We start from the raw sequence: 18,338 nt of genomic DNA, 5'->3' as shown, positions 1-18,338 counted from the left end.
TTAATGTATTTTCTGTTAGGGCCAGCCTACCCTTTTCATGTGATATTTATTAATTTAACTGTTTTATTTTCTTAAATTTCTTCTTCCTACATTTCCTTGAATATTTGACACTGATGCACATTTATGGATGTGGACTGTGAAGAAAAGCAGAATCAGACCTTAAAAACTTCCCAAATGTATAATTTTGGTGAATTTTAAAAACCTCAGGTCATTGAAAAGTTTGATATTTTGGGAAATACACGTATTCGCTCTCCTGATGAGACTTAGATGAGGAGATTGAAACCACTGTCGTGTCTCTGTCTAATCTGAAGCTCAGCACTGACAGTGAGCACAAAGACTAATCACTTTTTTAAGGTTTCAGGTCACATATCGCTCTGTTCGAGACTCTGATGCTGCAGAGATATTAAATTCGTTCAAACTGTTTCAGGGAAGCTTCTAGACTGAGAACCTGAGGCCGTCAGAGGAGCTGTGACGCCGGTCGGGTCCCTAAAAAATGATCACACACTTCATGAAGCAGTCTGGTCAGATGTATAGCTCAACACACACACACATATTTAAAAAAAAAAAAAAAGAAAAACAAAAAAAGAAAATGAAAGGAGAAAAAGTAATGGACCTTTTTTATTTTTCTATCAGGACACGATGTACAGCTACTACTGTCAAAACCCAAAAAATGGCTTCCTGGGCCATTTACTGTTATTTTCTTTTTTATTATTATTTCTGTTCCTTTTCGGTGGTGCTTTAGATTCCGTCATTGTTTAATTTTTCGTGATTCTTCTCTCTTTCTGTCTTCACCTCCTGACTTTGTACCGGACTCTTGATTGTCTTGATTTCCTCCGCCGGGGCTTTGTACCTACAGTAATACCAATGTGAAACCTGTATTCTCCTCATGATTTGACTCAGTGGAAGTGTGATGTTTACATGTACAGATTTTTGCGATTCTTTCTGGTTTGTTTTTAGTTTTGTTTTTTTCCCCTCTCATCACTCTATCCTTCTCCTTCTCCTCTCTGTTTTTTACCCCTCTCATCTGACTCCTTCCTCACACACTGAAGGGAAATGGGACTGCGTCGAAATACAATTATCACCATTTCACACATAAGCCTATCGCACGACGGGGGCGCGCCGACGTTTTGGATTTCAGTCGTTCACTTTTCTTCACCTGAAACCCTTTTAGTTTCCTTTTAGCACTGCCTTGTTAGCATCCGTGCTTGAAATGCTAAAGGTAGTTTGTCCCATCAGTCTCTGAAGAAACGTCACGCGCCCGAAATCGAAAAGTGCGGCGTCCCCGGACGAAACCGATTGTTCGGGAGAGGGGGAGTCGAGCTGTGTGTATGTTTGCCTCTTGGGGGGGCGGTGGGCCCGACCTTTGACCTCTCGGCCAACTCCACAGCACACAAAATGACAGTGGAGCCACAGAGACCCTCCGCTGGTGTGACCAGGACCCGGCGGAGAAGATTCCTCAGTGAATGATAAGCCATGACAGACCCGGTGTGTCGGGTCTCTTAGTCTATTAGTATATTTAGCAAAATTTTAAACTGCAGATGACAAAACTCAACCTCAGGAAGAAAAAAAAAAAAAGGACATCACTTTTGTAAAAACACGTCTAACTGAAGGCCCATTTCCCTCTCTCTTTGATACCATATAAATTATATCAAAAATTCTTTTTATATTTATTGTGTTTATTATTATATATAACAGTGGATACCTTTTTTCCAGTACCTGTGGCTAAATATTTTGATTCTTTAGAAAAGTGTTGATAATATATGTGAAGCAACTTAAAACGATTGAGGAAAAAAAAGAAAAGAAATCTAGGGTTATTATTATTATTATCATTATTATTATTATTATTATTATTTTTCTGTTTGTTGACTACGTCGGAGCGGTACGGGCGTGTTTGTTTAGCCTAACAACGAGAACATATCACTCTGGTCCATGACAAAGAAACCAATGATTGAAAAACTGAGCTTTCTTTTGTGTGATGTCACTGCTAAGGCTGAAATGTTTCTGGACTTTAAAAAAAAAAAATTGTGACCATTATGTTTTGGTTTTTTTTTGTTTGTTTTCTCCCGAGCTGTACGTCACAAAGCTAAATATACTAATAAAACGGTGTGCTATCTATCAAACCGAGGAGCGTCTTTCTCTTCTTGTGTTTGTCGATTAAAGCTGCACTGATCCTGTAACTCACAGTAACCTGCAGCTACACAAGTATTTTCTTTTACTGTGACTTTCTACTTCTCTGCATTTCAGAGGGAAATATTGCAAACTTTAATACATTTATTAGACAGCTATAGTTATTTTCATTCAGAATTTAAATAAAAAGAAATATGATAAGATTCTAAAATGCAACCAGACTTTTTGGAGTTAACATATTAATACACTTTCTGTTGTGTTTTGGGGTTTAATTTGTTGTTTGTTGACTTTGTTTAGTATGTGTTTGTTTTTCCTTTTTTTCTGTTCACCCCCACTCTCTCTCTGCAGTTTAATGAAAAGGTTTCCAAACCAATTTTATTTTTTAATCTTTTTTATTTATTTTAATATTTACATAATTCACTGGATTGTCTCCCAACATGTCAGTACACTTTTTTAGGTAACCCTTTAATTTCCAGGTCCCATAATTTCATTGTAAATAGGCGGTTATTATTTCTTAGAAATTACCCACAAAGTACCTCCAAATTATGCCACACTTTGTGGTTTATTATGTGATAATTAGCAAGTGCCATTGTCATGTAGTTGGTGGTAATTGCAATAACAATAATAATAATAATAATAATAATAATATTTTTATTTATATGGCACTTTTTAAAAACTGAGTTTACAAAGTGCTTTGACAGACAAAGCAAAAAATCAAAAGGGCAAAATGACAACAGGAGGCCGACACAACCAGGTCAAACAGAAGAAAGACAAATTAAGCTAAAACTGAAGCAAAACTAAGACACAAACAAAAGACACTATAACAAAGTCAAAAATCAGACAAAACAGTAAAAGAAAAGAAAAGGAAAACAAGAAAAACATGATAATAAATTAAAATGGAGGGAGGAGAATGTAGAGACATTACATGATGTTGTCTAGTCAATATAAATAAATAAAGAAATGAAATAAGATGACATCATGTAATGTCAATATAAATAAGTGCAAATAAAATTAATAAGATTAAAAAGAGACTACATCACATAAAAGCAAACATAATTGAAATTTACCTGAAATTTCTTGGTAAGTCTGTGATAATTCACGTGAAAACGACAGTTTTTAAATTAAAAGTCAATATCAGTTTAAGTGTACATTATATTTAGAATATTTTCACGACTTCAGACAGACTTTTCTGAGGAGAAAATGCTATTATACAAGTCAGGTATCACTCTCCAAACCAACCAAACTCCATTTGTGAAATTAGTCATTTTACAGGAGTTGTTGATCTACCACTGCCTCGGTCTGTTAGTTTGTTTGCGTTGTTGTGTGGTTTTGGTGTTTTGAAAGGATTGAGCAGATTCACAGATGTCATACAATAATGCAAAGAAACTAAGTGACCGAGGCAACAGTAGACCAGCAACTCCTGTGTTCTGCAAAGTAAAATTACCAATTTCAACGATGGAGTTTGGTTGGGTTAGACAGCCATATTTGCGCTTGTATTACAGCAGTTTTCCATCAGAAAAGTCTGTCTGACAGAAAGGTAAAGAGGTGAAAATATTCTGAATATAGTGTACACTTTAGATTTCTAAAGTATGTGTTGCTGCTGTCTCTGTCCACAGCAGGACATTAGCTTAGCTTCCTACACCAGGACTCCCGCTGCTTCTCCAAACTGGGGGCGTGTCGACCTCCATCTACTGTAGGTAACTGACTGTGGAGAAGAGCCTCATACAACCCCACCTCAAATAATCTGAACTATCCCTTTAAGGTGACTGACTGTAGTTTGATGCACATTTATGTCAAACGAATTTAAATGCACTGTTCTGATGAGATTTGAGAGAAATTTGTTAAATTAAAGATGCAACAACAACTTTGAGAAGAAAACTCCACTTTCATGAGTTTTGGTGCATCATCAGCGTGTGGCGTTCACTTCATCCTCAGGCTTTCTTTGTGCTGTAATTTATTAGCATCCTGTGTGCTGCTCCTGCAGTAATGATGCAGAACTGATGCAGGAATAAAAGCAACAAAGGCTGCAGTCATTAGACCCTGCGGTCTAAAAATAACAACCCAGAGGAAGATGAGATTAAAATAACCTCAGATCCATTTAGTTTTATTGATTCTGATCATAAAGACACAGTCAAACTGCACTTTACTGTGAGCAGTTCAAGGCACACTCCTGCTGTTTAATCAGCATCTCTATATGTCACTAACAGAAATTTTAACACAATACTGCACAAGATTTAAAGAAATTAACCTTTAACCTTTGCACAGAAGAAGTCTGAGATCTTTTACTTGATGTTGCAGTGTTTTATTTAGCAAATGTCACACCAGAAAACTCACAGGTGTATTAGTGATGGCTCCATTCCACTTAGCTGAGGTCCTTCTGTTGGACCTGATGGACCTGAGCCTTAATCACTATTATTAAGTCCATCTGTGCTTTTTCTGCTCTGACAACTCAAAATGTCTCCTCTGTAAGCATGTCCATTTAGATCAGATAAACGGATCATCAGATTTTTCTTTCAGGACTTCCTCAAGTCCAGGATCAAAAATGTTCATATACAGTGTTTCCCAACCCTGGTCCTCAGAGCTCACTGCCCTGCATGATGTTTCTCTGCTCCAACACACCTGATTCACATGATCAGCTCGTCATCAAGCCTCTGCAGAAGCCTGACAACAACCTGATCATTTGAATCAGGTGTGTCGGAGCAGAGAAACATCTAAAACATACAGGGCAGTGGGCCCTGAGGACCAGGGTTGGGGAACACTGTATATGTGTATATCAGCCTGATGACTGAAACTATTTATTACAGAAAGTGATCATAAGTCAGTATGAAGGTTTATATGTCAGACAGGTTGAAGAGTTTTCATGATGAACCACAGAAACATAACAGAAGTCAGTAGAACTTGACATACAAGCTGTAAACCTGCTGTTTGCCAACAAACACAGACTGGTTTACTGAACAAAAATCACCTTCAGGGGAGAGAAAACTGTCCCAGAGCCAGAGAGACGTCCAGAGACACAGAGGCTCATTTCTGCCAGTGAGATTAAAAATAATAATAATAAAGATCCTGTGAGTCATTAGAAGGAGAAATGTCATGCAATAACTTAATATCCAACTCATTATTCTGAGAAAATTAATCATTATTTTAAAGTTTCTCATTATTTTTAGACTTAATGCTGTATTCTGAGAAAAAAAAATCTCATTACTTTTAGATATTTACTCAACATTTGGAGATACTAACTTATTATTTTGAGAAACGTTCTCAGTGTTTTGAAAAGGTTTCTCATTATACTGAAATATAAACTCGTTATTTGGAAAGTGTCTCATTATTTTAAGATATAAATTAAATATTTTGAAAAAAGTTTCTCATTATATCGAGATACCAACTCATTATTTTTAGATGCTAACTCTGTATTTTTTCTTCCGTCACATTGGCGGGAACAAGCTTCCACACCGACACACATTAATTATTAACCTACTCTCTCTCTCTCTCTCTCTCTCTCTCTCTCTCTCTCTCTCTCTCTCTCTCTCTCTCTCTCTCTCTCTCTCTCTCTGTCACACACACACACGCCCGTCCCTCCCCTCCCCCTCCCCTCAGTGCGCAGGTGTGTGAGCAGCAGGAGGTGTGTGCGGAGCGCCAAACCCAAACTTTTTACGCACCGTTCTGCTGCCGCCGCTTCACCTTCACCTCGGTGGATTATTCACACCTGAGCATCAAACTGCTGCAAACCTTCAGATAACGATGGATTAACGTTTTCCTCGGAGCCATGTTCTCACTCTCGGTTCATCCTGGGTCGCTCCGCCGAGTCCTCGCAGGGAACCGATCCGACTTGGATGTCCTCCATTCCCGTTTCCGCATTCCCGCAGCCGCCGTGCGCACTGCAGGCGTGAAACTCAGATCCATGAGCTCGACAGAAAAAACCGGTTCCTCCGGCTAATCTACCCAACTATTGCTGGCGGTGCATTATGTTTCCAGCCAGAGGAAGAGAGGGACACCGGAGGACTGAGCGGCTGGAGAGAGACCGTTTTCGGTGGACTGAGGAAGCCTGAAGTGCGTCTTATTGATCGGATCAGTCCTCCTTCATGTCCCGGGATGGAGAGCTGTTGTCGCTCCTGTATGCCGTGTTTGGACCGGCTCTGGAACTGCATCTGGCCCGACTTCCGCTACCCGAACGTCCCCAACCACAACCATGTCATCGCCAACCCGGCCGCGCAGTCCGCGGAGATCCGCACCGTGTCCGGAGACATCCGCGTCCCGTCGCCCAAGAAGCGGCCGGTGCAGCTTTACGCGGCGCTTTTCGACTTCGAGGCCCGCAGCGATGACGAGCTGACGGTGAAGGAGGGCGACAAGCTGTCGGTGATCGAGAAGCGGGGGGACTACGTGCTGGCCAAGAAGCTGACCGGGTCCCTGGAGTCCGGACTGATCCCGGCCAACTACGTGGCTCTGCTGCAGGACGAGTTCGCCAAACACAAGTGAGTGTTGACAAGAGAAAGACGTCCTCTGCTCTGTTTGTCCCCACAGCTCTGCTGCTGCCCTCCATACCCACAGTGTCACCTGATCCCGGTGCTGATGTGGGAACTGCTCCTTAATCTGCTGGTTCACCTGCTCCACTGTAGGGGAGACCAGGGGCTATTGTAACACCTTCCTTCATATCTGACAAACTACATGAAATATACTGATCCTCTTTTGATGTGAGAAACATGTGGACACTAATTAATAATAGTATTGATCAGGGTTGGTACAGGTGCTGGAAAGCCTTGAAAACATTTAAATTTCAGAGTTCAAGGTCTGAAAAGTGCTTGGATTTTGGATAGGGCTGAACAGTTCATAGAAATTTTTATAAATATCGCAATCTGGTTTACTGCAGTTTTCAAACCGCAGGATTTGCAGTATTTATTAAAGGTGAAATGTTTGTCTGAATATCATTTTAAATTAAATATAGTGATGCTGCAGAGGTGTCCTGACCAACACATCATTCTCTAGACCTCAGAAAACATCTTTGTTTAAAATAACACATTATACAAGTTTAAATGTTTTTCAATGAAAATGAAAATAATGATGTAAAAATATCATTTCCTCTAATATCACAAATCATATCACTATTGTAATATCAGTCAACCAAAATCAGCCCTAATTTTGGTTAAAGTGCCTGAAACTGCCTGACATTGTAATCCCATTACTTTCATAATGAATGTGTCTCTGATTAGTTAACTTTTTAGATTTATAGAAAGAGTTATAGGTCAGACAGAGCTTAGAGTGTCTGCTTCTTTGTGGGATTTTTGAGGAGGAAAAGTCTTAAAAGACGATTCTGAAACCAGAGAAATCCTGGAAATAAAGTCTGGCAGCCGACCGAGGTTTGACCTCTCTGCTGCGCTGGAGTCAAAATGTTGAACTGGATCAGTCTCTGAAAACTACCAGAGATGATTGACAGGATCTCGTTGTCTGATGCGACTGAAACTGAGAGAAAAGATGTGATCTGACCTGATGTGACTCATTTTGGGTCTGAAGTTATCAAGTGTTAAAACACTTGATAAATATATTTTTAAATTGGGTTAAATGGCAACTGTTTTGAAAAGTGATCAGTTGTTAGCATCTCTACAAGAATAGCAGTGATTCCATTTCACTGTGTAGAAATCTGTGGAGGAAAAGTCATTTTTTAAAGAATAAAACAAAAATGTCCCTAAAACACCAGCAAAACCAGAGAAACACTTTCACTTAGTTGAGTAAATGATAAACACAGAAATAATCTGCAGCAATTTTGATAATAGATCCAAAATTTAAGTAAGTTTTTTTTTTTTTTTGCAAAATGACAAAAATTCACTGGTTCCTCCATCTCAAATGTGAATACTTTTATTCTCTCAGTCTTTAAGGCAATGCAAGGCAGCTGAATTTGTAACACACATTTCACACAATTCAAAGTGTTTTACAAAATAATAAAAAAAATAGTGTTGTTAAATACCAGAATCAGTCTTACTGATGCTGCCTGAAGTGCTGGTACTGATGAAACAGGAAGCTGCTGCTGCCGAGCAACGTCCTGTATGCTGTTTTCCCCCCAGGATGGTGAAGTTGGGATGCTTTATGTCAGTCATTTTCTGTATTTCTTTAAGTTTGACAAAAGTTTTAAACTGAGCCAGAACATACAGCAGTGATAACAATCGTATCATATCATACAGGATTAGTGATATACAGCTTTAAAAATATTTTTTAATGTAGTGGTGTCAGATCAGTTATCAAATAACAAAGACTAAAGTTAATTGTTATGTTTAAACTGGGGCTGCAACGTCTATAAAATGTCTAAAACACAGTGAAAAATGTCCGTCCTAGTTCTTCACAGCCCAGAGTCACATCTTTAAATGTCTCATATGATAATTAATGAAGAAAAGTGGGAAATCTCCATATTTGAGAGGCTGGAACCATAATTTTCTGTCTTTTTGCACGAAAAGTTACTTAAACAATTAATGCATTATCAAAATATTTAAATTATTTATTTATTTATTTTACATCTTTTCTAGTTTGGCAAGTGATTTGCCAGATTTTCTTGCCTGACATGTCATTTATCTCCCCCAAACAAGTGAGCAGTCCTTAATGATGAACCCTGCAAGAGATAAAAAGATAAAACACTTAACACTTCACTTCAAATCAAGTGAAACACAACGATTAAAAACAAAACAACGAATACGCCCACTTTTAGATGCACATTGTGACTTGAAGAATCATAGAATCTCCTCTTGGACAAAAATCTCATCATCCAGAAAAGACCAAAATTAAGAAATAAAACTGCATATATTTAACCTTACAAACACAGATAATGATAGTGATGTGTGATTTAGCTCCATATTTAGTTTTATGTGTGACTGGTGTTCAAAGAGTTCTTCAGTCGAACCTCATTAAATCGTGGAATCCAGTATCTCTGGTTTGAAGGTGTCGGTCTGTGTTCAGAACATGTTTGGCATCAGAAACAATGTCGCCGGTCGGCTTCAGTATCTTATTATCGTATGTGGATTCATAAAGTTTCCTCAGAGGTTGACCTACAGCCTTTAAGCAGATTTTCAGTTTTGGCTTCAAAGCAGCAGAACGCTCATAATCACAGACGTAAAAACCAAACAGTAAACTTGCCTCGAAGGATCTGAGGCGGTGGAGAAAATAAAGTCTTTGTTTTGTCTTTTTGCCAACAAGGTCAGCGTGACCTTTCTGTGATAACAGCGTGTACGGCAGCGCAGCGTGCTAAAGGGCTGTGTGCAGGTGAATAAAGATCAGCAGGTGTTGTGATCATTAAATACTCAATCAGCCAATCACATCACTGATGATGACTCAGAGCATTCAGTGTTACTTTAGTCCCTCCCACTCAGGAGAAAGACATTTGTTCACTTTGACTCTCTGGACTTTGTTAGTGAGGAAAGACACAAACTAATGAATCAAAGACGGATTCAGTTTTTGCTGAACCATTAACCAAAACAAAGGCTGATTAAAAAGCTCGGCTGAAAAAATAAGATTTTAGCTGTTATCGAGTGGAGCAGCGTAAGTAGCTTCAACTTCAAAGTGGTCAGAGTCGAGCTTATCTAATATTAACTCAGAGGTTATTTCAGGTCCGTGTTGCATGATGACAAAATGCTGCTTCACCGTTTTTTATTGTGACTCTTGGGACAGTCAGCAGGACGGCCACAGATGTCCTCAGAGTCCTGGAAGCTTCATGTGGCACAAACAAGCAGATTTTATCACATGAAAGTGAATTTATTTAAGTTTTGGACTGTTGGTTTAACAAAACTAGCGATTTGGAGATGTTGTCTTGAGCTTAAAATAATAAGGGCTGCAGCCGACAAGTGTATTTATTGACTAATCAGTCATTTTCTTGATCGATGGTTTTATCAATAATAAGTAAAAAAAAAACAAAAAAAACACCAAAATTTCAAGTTCAAATATTCAAACAGCTTGTTATGTCTGAGAAAGAGTCCAAAACCCAAAGATATTTAATTTATCAACACAGAACACTAAAAGAAATTTGACGAGGTGTAACCAGAGAGTTTCTGCTTTTTAAAAAATTGTTTATTGGCCTTCAGTTTTAGATATTTGCAAATAACATTTTTGTGTTTTACAAGTTGAACAAGAAGGACAAAAACAAAAAAGAAAGATGTTCAATATGAGAAAATATATTGATCCAGTGTGTCCAAAAATAAAATAAAAGAAGACTAAAAATCAGCGTAGCTCAGGAAGAGACACCACATACTCTCCCGATTTCCTCCTGGAGTCACAATTCTTCCGTTTTCTCCCAATTTATGACAAATTTCCACACTTTTTCACTTTGGTTTAATATCACAATCTGTTTCTGACACTGTACAGCGTCTAAAACCCCTACAACCCTAAAAACCAACTGTTTTCACCTGGACAACAACAATACAGCTTCACCAAATGTCGTATTTCTGCACGCCGATGATGCAGAGGAGAGCAGTTTTCACCTCGTCCTCCTCAGTGAGTGAGAGACAGAGAGGGAAGTGCAGAAATACTCGAGCAAACTTCAGACGTCCTGGAAAGAAGAATTCCTGTTTCTTCCTGAATGTTTTAAAGGAAAGGGGCCTGCATTTTACAAAATCTCACTATGTGGCCGAGGAAAAAAAAGAATAAAAGAACGAATGAAAACTGTTGAATATTAGTTCATGCCAGAGACTCAGAGGGGAGAATTATTGTGTATGATTTCCCAAGAATTAAAAGTAAAATTAAAAGTATTCGGCATAAAAATCTGATGCTGTTTGTCAGGAGTGTCAGCAGAACATGTCCCCCAAACATTTTAAAATCCTCTGTATTTTGTCAAAGTTGGCAAGAATGAAACAACACATTTTCTCAAATCTCTCAGCACAGCCACAAAGTCTAAACCTGAGTTTCTCTTGTTTCAAGTGCTGTATGACATCTCTAAAATAAAATGTAAGTAGGAGGCTGTGGGTTTTTCACTTTAGGAGAAATTAGCCTGCGTGGTAATAACATTATAAACACTGCAAGCATGTAATTATCTCCCATGAGAGGACAACCCCCTCCAGAGACACTGAAAATAGTCATCTGGTTTTATCACCTGCCCCAAAACAAAAGATCGAGTTTGGAAAATAGATTTCCAGCAGTTGAATCATTTAGGACAGAGCGAGAACATGTCTGCTGCCTGCATCAGACACAAACTGAGTTGAGGATGTTCTGACAATATTTATTTTGTATATTTAATACAATATTTTTTTTGAATAATGACGATGATTTCGTACCTTGAGCTGTACAAGCCAACACCTAAACCTCCTCCTCACTGATCCTCCGTTATCTCTGATCCCAAATTATTGTCCCATACAAATTTAAGATCATTCTATTATCAAAAAAGTTAGAGAGTAATCGAGAAATCAATCATTTCAACTCGAGTTACGATCATAAGAACTAAACACTGAACCTGGAGCCTCCTGACGTTCAAAACAAAGTTTAAATACAAATGTTTGGAGGTGAAAGCATCGAGCCGCGTTGCTGCTGAAGCAGACCGGAGCTAAATGTAGGCGAGAGGCTGCACGTGTTCACCATCCTGCAGCTGCAGGTCCTCCATTATTCATCCAGCCTGCAGGGAATCATCATGTTTCAGCTCAGCTCGTCCTCCAAGGTTCACTTCACTGTCTGTGTTCATGTTGCTGACCCGACACCGACTCCACACACTGAGACCACTGTCCTCAAACACACCACTGACACTGACAGTGCTGACAGCAGACAGCAGGGCAGCGATAGCATCACTGATTACTGTCACTTTTGTTCATGGTGACCTCACTGTGCTCTCTGCTGTTTGTTATCTCCTGCAGCATCACACTTACATTCCTGTAAGGAGACGACCAGCTTCAGGAACACTGAATATTTCTGTCAACCAGGGGAGACAAAATAATCCAAACATCTCTCTATATGATGCAGTACAATTCAGCATCACCACAAAATCATCATACAATTTAATGAAGACATCTTAAAAACAATTTCAACAAAATCTCAACACTAAAAGATTCATGAAGGGAGAATTTACTGCAGGACACTTTTCATTATTCCTGATAAACTGAGTTTATGTCTTTACTGGTAGATTAGTCAGGAAACCTTAGGGTCTAATAGTAACTTACAAATAGTCAGATTACTGTAATTAAGTATTTGTACTTTTATGAGTAGATTTTGAAGTCTGTACTTTTACTCATACTTAAGTATTCATTAATCAGCTGAGTACTGAGTACAATTTGAATTATTATCCAAAACTTTCATTTTAGCAGCCAATCAGGTGATCTGATCTGATCACAAATGGGCCAATGAAAACGAAGACGTACAACTAAAAAACACAATAAACCACTGTGGCGACACACACTTGGAGTAATAATGTTAATGATTAATGATTAATCGATTAATTGCAGTTAAGAATTTAACAAATTGTTTTGTCTGGTGGAGCCGTTTGATGAATAAAGAAAATTAAACTTGTTTTTATCTGTTGGTTCAGGAAAATGCATGCAAGATGTGACATCATCGGTTAAAAGTAACTAATACTCTGAGTAGTTTTTGAGACAAATACTTTGTACTTTTACTTTAGTATAGTAGTATATTTCTAACACCAGTACTTTTACTAGTAATTGAGAAATATTTTAGTAATGTAACATTACTTTTACTTGAGTGCAGATTTTCATTTTGATGTCATTATGATATTTCTGGAGTGTGTTACAGTATTTTATAATTTTTCTGTCTGTAATATTATAAAGCAGCAGATTTCTCTGTTTGTTGTCTCTGTGGGTGAAACTGGAGCGTTGAGACCCGCCCTCCTGATACTGTAAAGTAAACACAGGTCAGTTTCTGATATGTGAGCAAACAGGCGACTCCCAACAACATTCAGAGACTTGAATCTCTTTACGACTTGAACTCCTCCATTAATCCCCGTTAAAGTGACACTTTCATACATAAATATGTTTTATTCTGGTAAAAGTCTCCGTGTCGATCACGTTCACACTGCTGCTGTTTATAGAAGTGACCCGACCTGTTAAACTGTAACTGTGTGTTTCTGTTGTTTACTTTCTTTACTCCGACTGTCAGACAGAAATGTGTGAAATGTGATCCGTGCTGTGGTGGAATGTAACTAAGTACAGTTACATTTAATGTACTCAAGTACAAATTTGAGGTACTTGTACTTGATTATTTTCTTCTCATGCTTTAACTTTCTCTTTCTGCTCTACAACAATATAGAGAGAAATATTGTACTTTTTACTTCACTGCATTTATCTGACAGCTTTAGTTGTTTTTTAGTTTACAAAGTAAAATTTTTGCTCACAAAATATATAAAAGTCACAGAGCTGAAACGATCAGTCAGTTGATTGATTGATTGATTGATTGATTGATTGATTGATTGATTGAGGTTTGGACTGCTGACTGGTCTTGTTTCACTTTGGGCTCATTGTGATGACATTTGTGATCATTTTCAGGATTTTTACAAACCAAACAATAAATCGATTTATGGAGGAAAATGATCAGCTGATCATTCATTCAATATAATAATATTCTACTCTTTCATTGAACACTCATTATATCCTCCATCTTATATAGATTTCACATATTTTTACTCGTTCTTATTTTCACATACTTATACTTTTATTTTTATTTTCTTATAATTTAATGTTTTTATCTTACTTCTCTTCTTGAACTGTTATAAAACCAACTTCTCTTGTTTTCTGACTCAGTCAGTTGCAGTAAACTAGTTTTAAGAGTTTATCTAAGGATCTGAATACTTCCTCCACCTCTGGATCTGTGTGTTTACCTGTAAATATGTTTAGTGTTTGCAGCTTCTGCTTGTTTGCTTTTACATGTATCACATCTGTCTGTCTGTCTTCTCTCTGTTTATTCTTCTTCCATTCTTTCATTGATTTATTCTTATGTCACTCTTTCATTTTTCTTTTATTTCATTTTTTCTTGGTATGAAATTCCTTCACACGCTGTCTGATCGTCCTCTCGTCCCTCCGTCTCTGATGTCCCTCTCGTCCTCTCTCGGTGCAGGTGGTACTATGGGAACATAAACCGAGTGAAAGCTGAGAAGCTGCTGCTGGCGTCCCAAAACAAAGATGGCTCCTTCCTGGTTCGCATCAGCGAGAGTCACAGTGACGAGTACACAATCTCAGGTAAGAACCACCTGGAGATGATGCGGTGTGGAAATTTCACATCACGACTGTAGTAACCAAAGTTCTCAGAGTTATCAGTGTTACCATGGTTTCATTGAAATGTTCAAAAGTTCTGAGAAACTTTTTTTATTTTGAAATATGATTTGATTGACGAGAAACAAACTCACACTGCTGCAGTTTTATCAGCTTAGTATGAAAAAAGATTGTTGTTTCATCCCTAATACCACCACTCATCCATCCATCCATCCATCCATCCATCCACTCATCCACTCATCCATCCATCCACCACTCATCCACTCATCCATCCATCCATCCATCCATCCATCCATCCATCCATCCATCCATCCATCATCCATACACTCATCCATCCATCCATCCATCCATCCATCCATCCATACACTCATCCATCCATCCATCCACTCATCCATCCATCATCCATCCATACACTCATCCATCCATACACTCATCCATCCATCCATCCATCCATCCATCCATCCGTCCATCCATCCATCCATCCATCCATCCATCCATCCACTCATCCATCCATCCATCCATCCATCCATCCACTCATCCATCCATCCATCCATCCACTCATCCATCCATCCATCCACTCATCTATCCATCCATCCATCCATCCATCCATCCATCCATCCATCCACTCATCCATCCATCCACTCATCCATCCATCCATCCATCCACTCATCCATCCATCCATCCACTCATCCATCCATCCACTCATCCATCCATCCACCACTCATCCATCCATCCATCCATCCACTCATCCATCCACTCATCCATCCATCCATCCACTCATCCATCCATCCATCCATCCATCCACTCATCCATCCACTCATCCATCCATCCATCCACTCATCCATCCATCCATCCACTCATCCATCCATCCATCCATCCATCCATCCATCCACTCATCCATCCATCCATCCATCCATCCACTCATCCATCCATCCATCCATCCATCCACTCATCCACTCATCCATCCATCCATCCATCCATCCATCCATCCATCCATCCACTCATCCATCCATCCATCCATCCACTCATCCATCCGAGCTCTGCTCAGTTTCTCTTTGTCTTCACACCTGAACTATGTTCTAAATCTCTTACTTTTTACTTTTACTTCACACCACAGTTGTTGTTACAGACTTCATACTGTTGTATGTACGATGTATGAAACACACCACTCTGTCATGTTATTGTTCCTCAGACTTTAACCCTCATCTGTCACTGAGCTGTCATGTGTCTGTGCTTTCTTGGTGGTTCAGCTGATATGATAAATCTTCTGCTGTGCAGAGGATTGTGGGTCAGAATAGCCAGAAAACCATGCCTGCTTTCACACTGCAAAATGCAGCAGGATGCATGATATTTTTGCTCAGGGCTGCACAATTAATTGAAATGTTATCGAAATCGCAATATGGCTTAATGCAATTTTCAGATAGCAGGAGGTGCAATATTTGTTCAAGTCTGAATGTGTTGAAAAACTTTAAATGAATGAATGTGGTGAGGCAGAGATGTTCTGTCCTACTCATCAGATTCTACTGACTTAAGAAAACATCTTCACTTGGTACAGATTCCTGAAAAAAAGGTCAAAATAATTACAATTGGATATTTTCCTAAATCATTCAGCCCTAGTTTTTATATTCTGCAACTGACTCTGCACCGAGACATTTTTTCTGGCATCCTAACTATGAAGTGAACTATATTTGCTGAACTGTTGCTCAACTACAAGTAAAACTACTAGAGTTAAAACTAAGTAAAAGTACAAAGAACAAGCATTTGATAAAAGATAAAAGAAGATAAAAAGTTTTGTTGTGAGCTGCAGAGTTTCGGAGATGTCTGCGTTCGCTTGAATATAATGGAACTAAATGGCTCTCAGCTTGTGGAGCTCAAAGCTCCAAAAATACATTTGAAAAACTCAACAGCAGTGTCTCTTTCCAGAAATAATGACCTGGTTACTGAAGATAATCCAGTTTGTTGTGAGGAGTTTCATGTAGGAACGATTTTCCTTCACACCCTCTGATGCTGAAGGATCTACTCCTGTCTGAGTGCCCGGAGCAAGAAAATAGTTCCTTTAAAGACTGTATTTTTTGTTCCATCTAGTTCCATTATATTAGAGAGAAGACAGCTCTATGACTGTTATCTCAAAAACTCTGCAACTCACACTAAAACTATCTAGATGGATAAATCGCAGTAAGAGCAGAGGAAACATATATTTGCTGCTGTGTGTTGAGCTCTGGTTCACTGTACCTCATTCGGTTCACCTCCTCCCTCCTCTCTGTCTCTTCCTCCATCCATCACCCCCTCCTGCCCTTCAAAGTCTCCGGCCGCTGTCGGCCTTAATCTCCCCGCCTTCGATTTTTCTCCCTCTGCTTCTCTCAGCTCAGACTGCAGAGGGCACAAAGTGACACAACCTGTCCTCAAGCAGTCATGTTGGTGGTGGACGCTACATGGCAAAAATTAGCTATTTAACTTTTCCACTCGATGTTGAATAGAAATAATGAATCTCTGTTTTGATTTTCTGATTTGCAGCTGGTTATTGTTGCTGCAGATTGAGCAGGTGGCCAGAAGCTGCAACTAACATTTATTTTCATAGTCGATTAGTCTGTCGATTATTATTATATAACTTATTTTTGAAACACAGCTGTTTAATAATGCATATTTCTCTCTTTCACAACTAGTTAACCATTTTAGTAGGGACTAGTTAGTAGAAAGTACGTTTATTTTCATAGTCAACTTATCAATTATTTTCCTGATTAATCAATTAATAGTCTATAAAATGCTGAAAAAATGTTGATCAGTGTTTTCCAAAGTACACAATGATGTCCTCAAATGTCTCGTTTTGTCCGCAACTCAAAGATTTTTAGTCATAAAGGAGTCAAGAAAATCTAATCTAGTGTCTCTCCTTGGAAGCTGTAGTGCTTTAATTTGTGGATCAGAAACTGTTTCTATCCATTAATACTGTCTGGTTTCTGTTGTCTTTCTTACAGTAGTGACTGTTAGCTAGCTGGAGAGTTTTGTAGTCTTGTCCTCAGTTGTAGTGACCTACATTTGTGAGCCAGTTGTTGTCGTCACACCAGTTTTTATGAATGAGCCCACAGTTAATTCTCTAACGGACCTCATGAGATTTGTGTGATTTGTGACTTTAAAGCTTCAGTTATTTCTCTCCTGAATCACCTCCAGCCCGTTTCTCTCTCTCTCTCTCTGCTCCTGCAGATGTTGTCTCTTCTCTTTTTATCTTCTGGCTTCATCATCATCTTCAGCCTCTGCATCTTTTCCTCTCCATCCCTCCATCGACTGCCGTCCTCCCTCTCTCACCCCTCCCCCCTCCCTCCCTCCCCCTCTTCTTCAAGGTCCTTTAGGTCTCGGGGGGCGAAATGCTGCAGTTAGACGTTCAATTTTCCCTGAGCTAGTCCTCCTGAAATATGCATCATCAGTACTCTGTGTGCATACGAGCCTGAGAGGGAGAGAAGAGGCCACACCTTCAGTTACGCTGCTTTATGGCACAATTACACACATTGCTGTCAGATTTACTGTCTGACACTCCGTCATAAAAACACCATCCTCCTGCTGTCAATCATAACTTGCTTTCAGAATTTTTAAATATGTAGCTGTACACTGTGGTATTAATAGTTTTGCTTAAAGTACCAGTTTAGGATTTAGTAGCATCTAGAGGTGAGCTTGTAGATTAAAACCAACTCACCTGCCAAGCAGGAAAAACTGCGAGGAAGAGAGGAAGAGGAAACACGATTCTCACTTTCATTTTACTTAATTATATTACCTTCCTTATACACTGGACCTTGATTCAAAATATAATATATACATTAAGGGTAACTGGTGTTCATGATGAAAGTATTTATAAAAAAACAGGAATTTGTTTTTTTGACAATTTTGTTTTTATTGAGAGAACAAGTGAACATACAAATAATAAGAAAAGGCAGACAAATATAATAATAATAATAAAGATTTTTTAAAGACACAAAACTCAATCTGGAAAACTGTAGTTGCTGAAATACTGTCATGTCAAGTATAATAAATGAAGACGGGTTCAACGAGGAC

General features: G+C 38.7%; 1 protein-coding gene across 1 annotated transcript in view; it reads left to right on the top strand.

Annotated features, from left to right (window-relative positions):
- The first annotated feature begins 5,728 nt into the window (after positions 1-5,728).
- The window catches only part of srms (src-related kinase lacking C-terminal regulatory tyrosine and N-terminal myristylation sites), a 30,094-nt gene continuing 17,484 nt past the window's right edge, over positions 5,729-18,338 (top strand). The window contains exons 1-2 of the mRNA XM_084720179.1: positions 5,729-6,596; positions 14,143-14,264. Of these exons, the coding sequence (XP_084576305.1) occupies positions 6,217-6,596; positions 14,143-14,264 (502 nt within the window). The 5' untranslated portion in view covers positions 5,729-6,216. The remainder of the gene's footprint in view (positions 6,597-14,142; positions 14,265-18,338) is intronic.

This window comes from Lutjanus erythropterus, chromosome 6 (genome assembly GCF_056507025.1).
Source record: "Lutjanus erythropterus isolate fLutEry1 chromosome 6, fLutEry1.hap2, whole genome shotgun sequence".
NCBI classification, from domain to species: domain Eukaryota; kingdom Metazoa; phylum Chordata; class Actinopteri; order Lutjaniformes; family Lutjanidae; genus Lutjanus; species Lutjanus erythropterus.
This window is presented reverse-complemented; position numbering and strand designations above follow the sequence as displayed.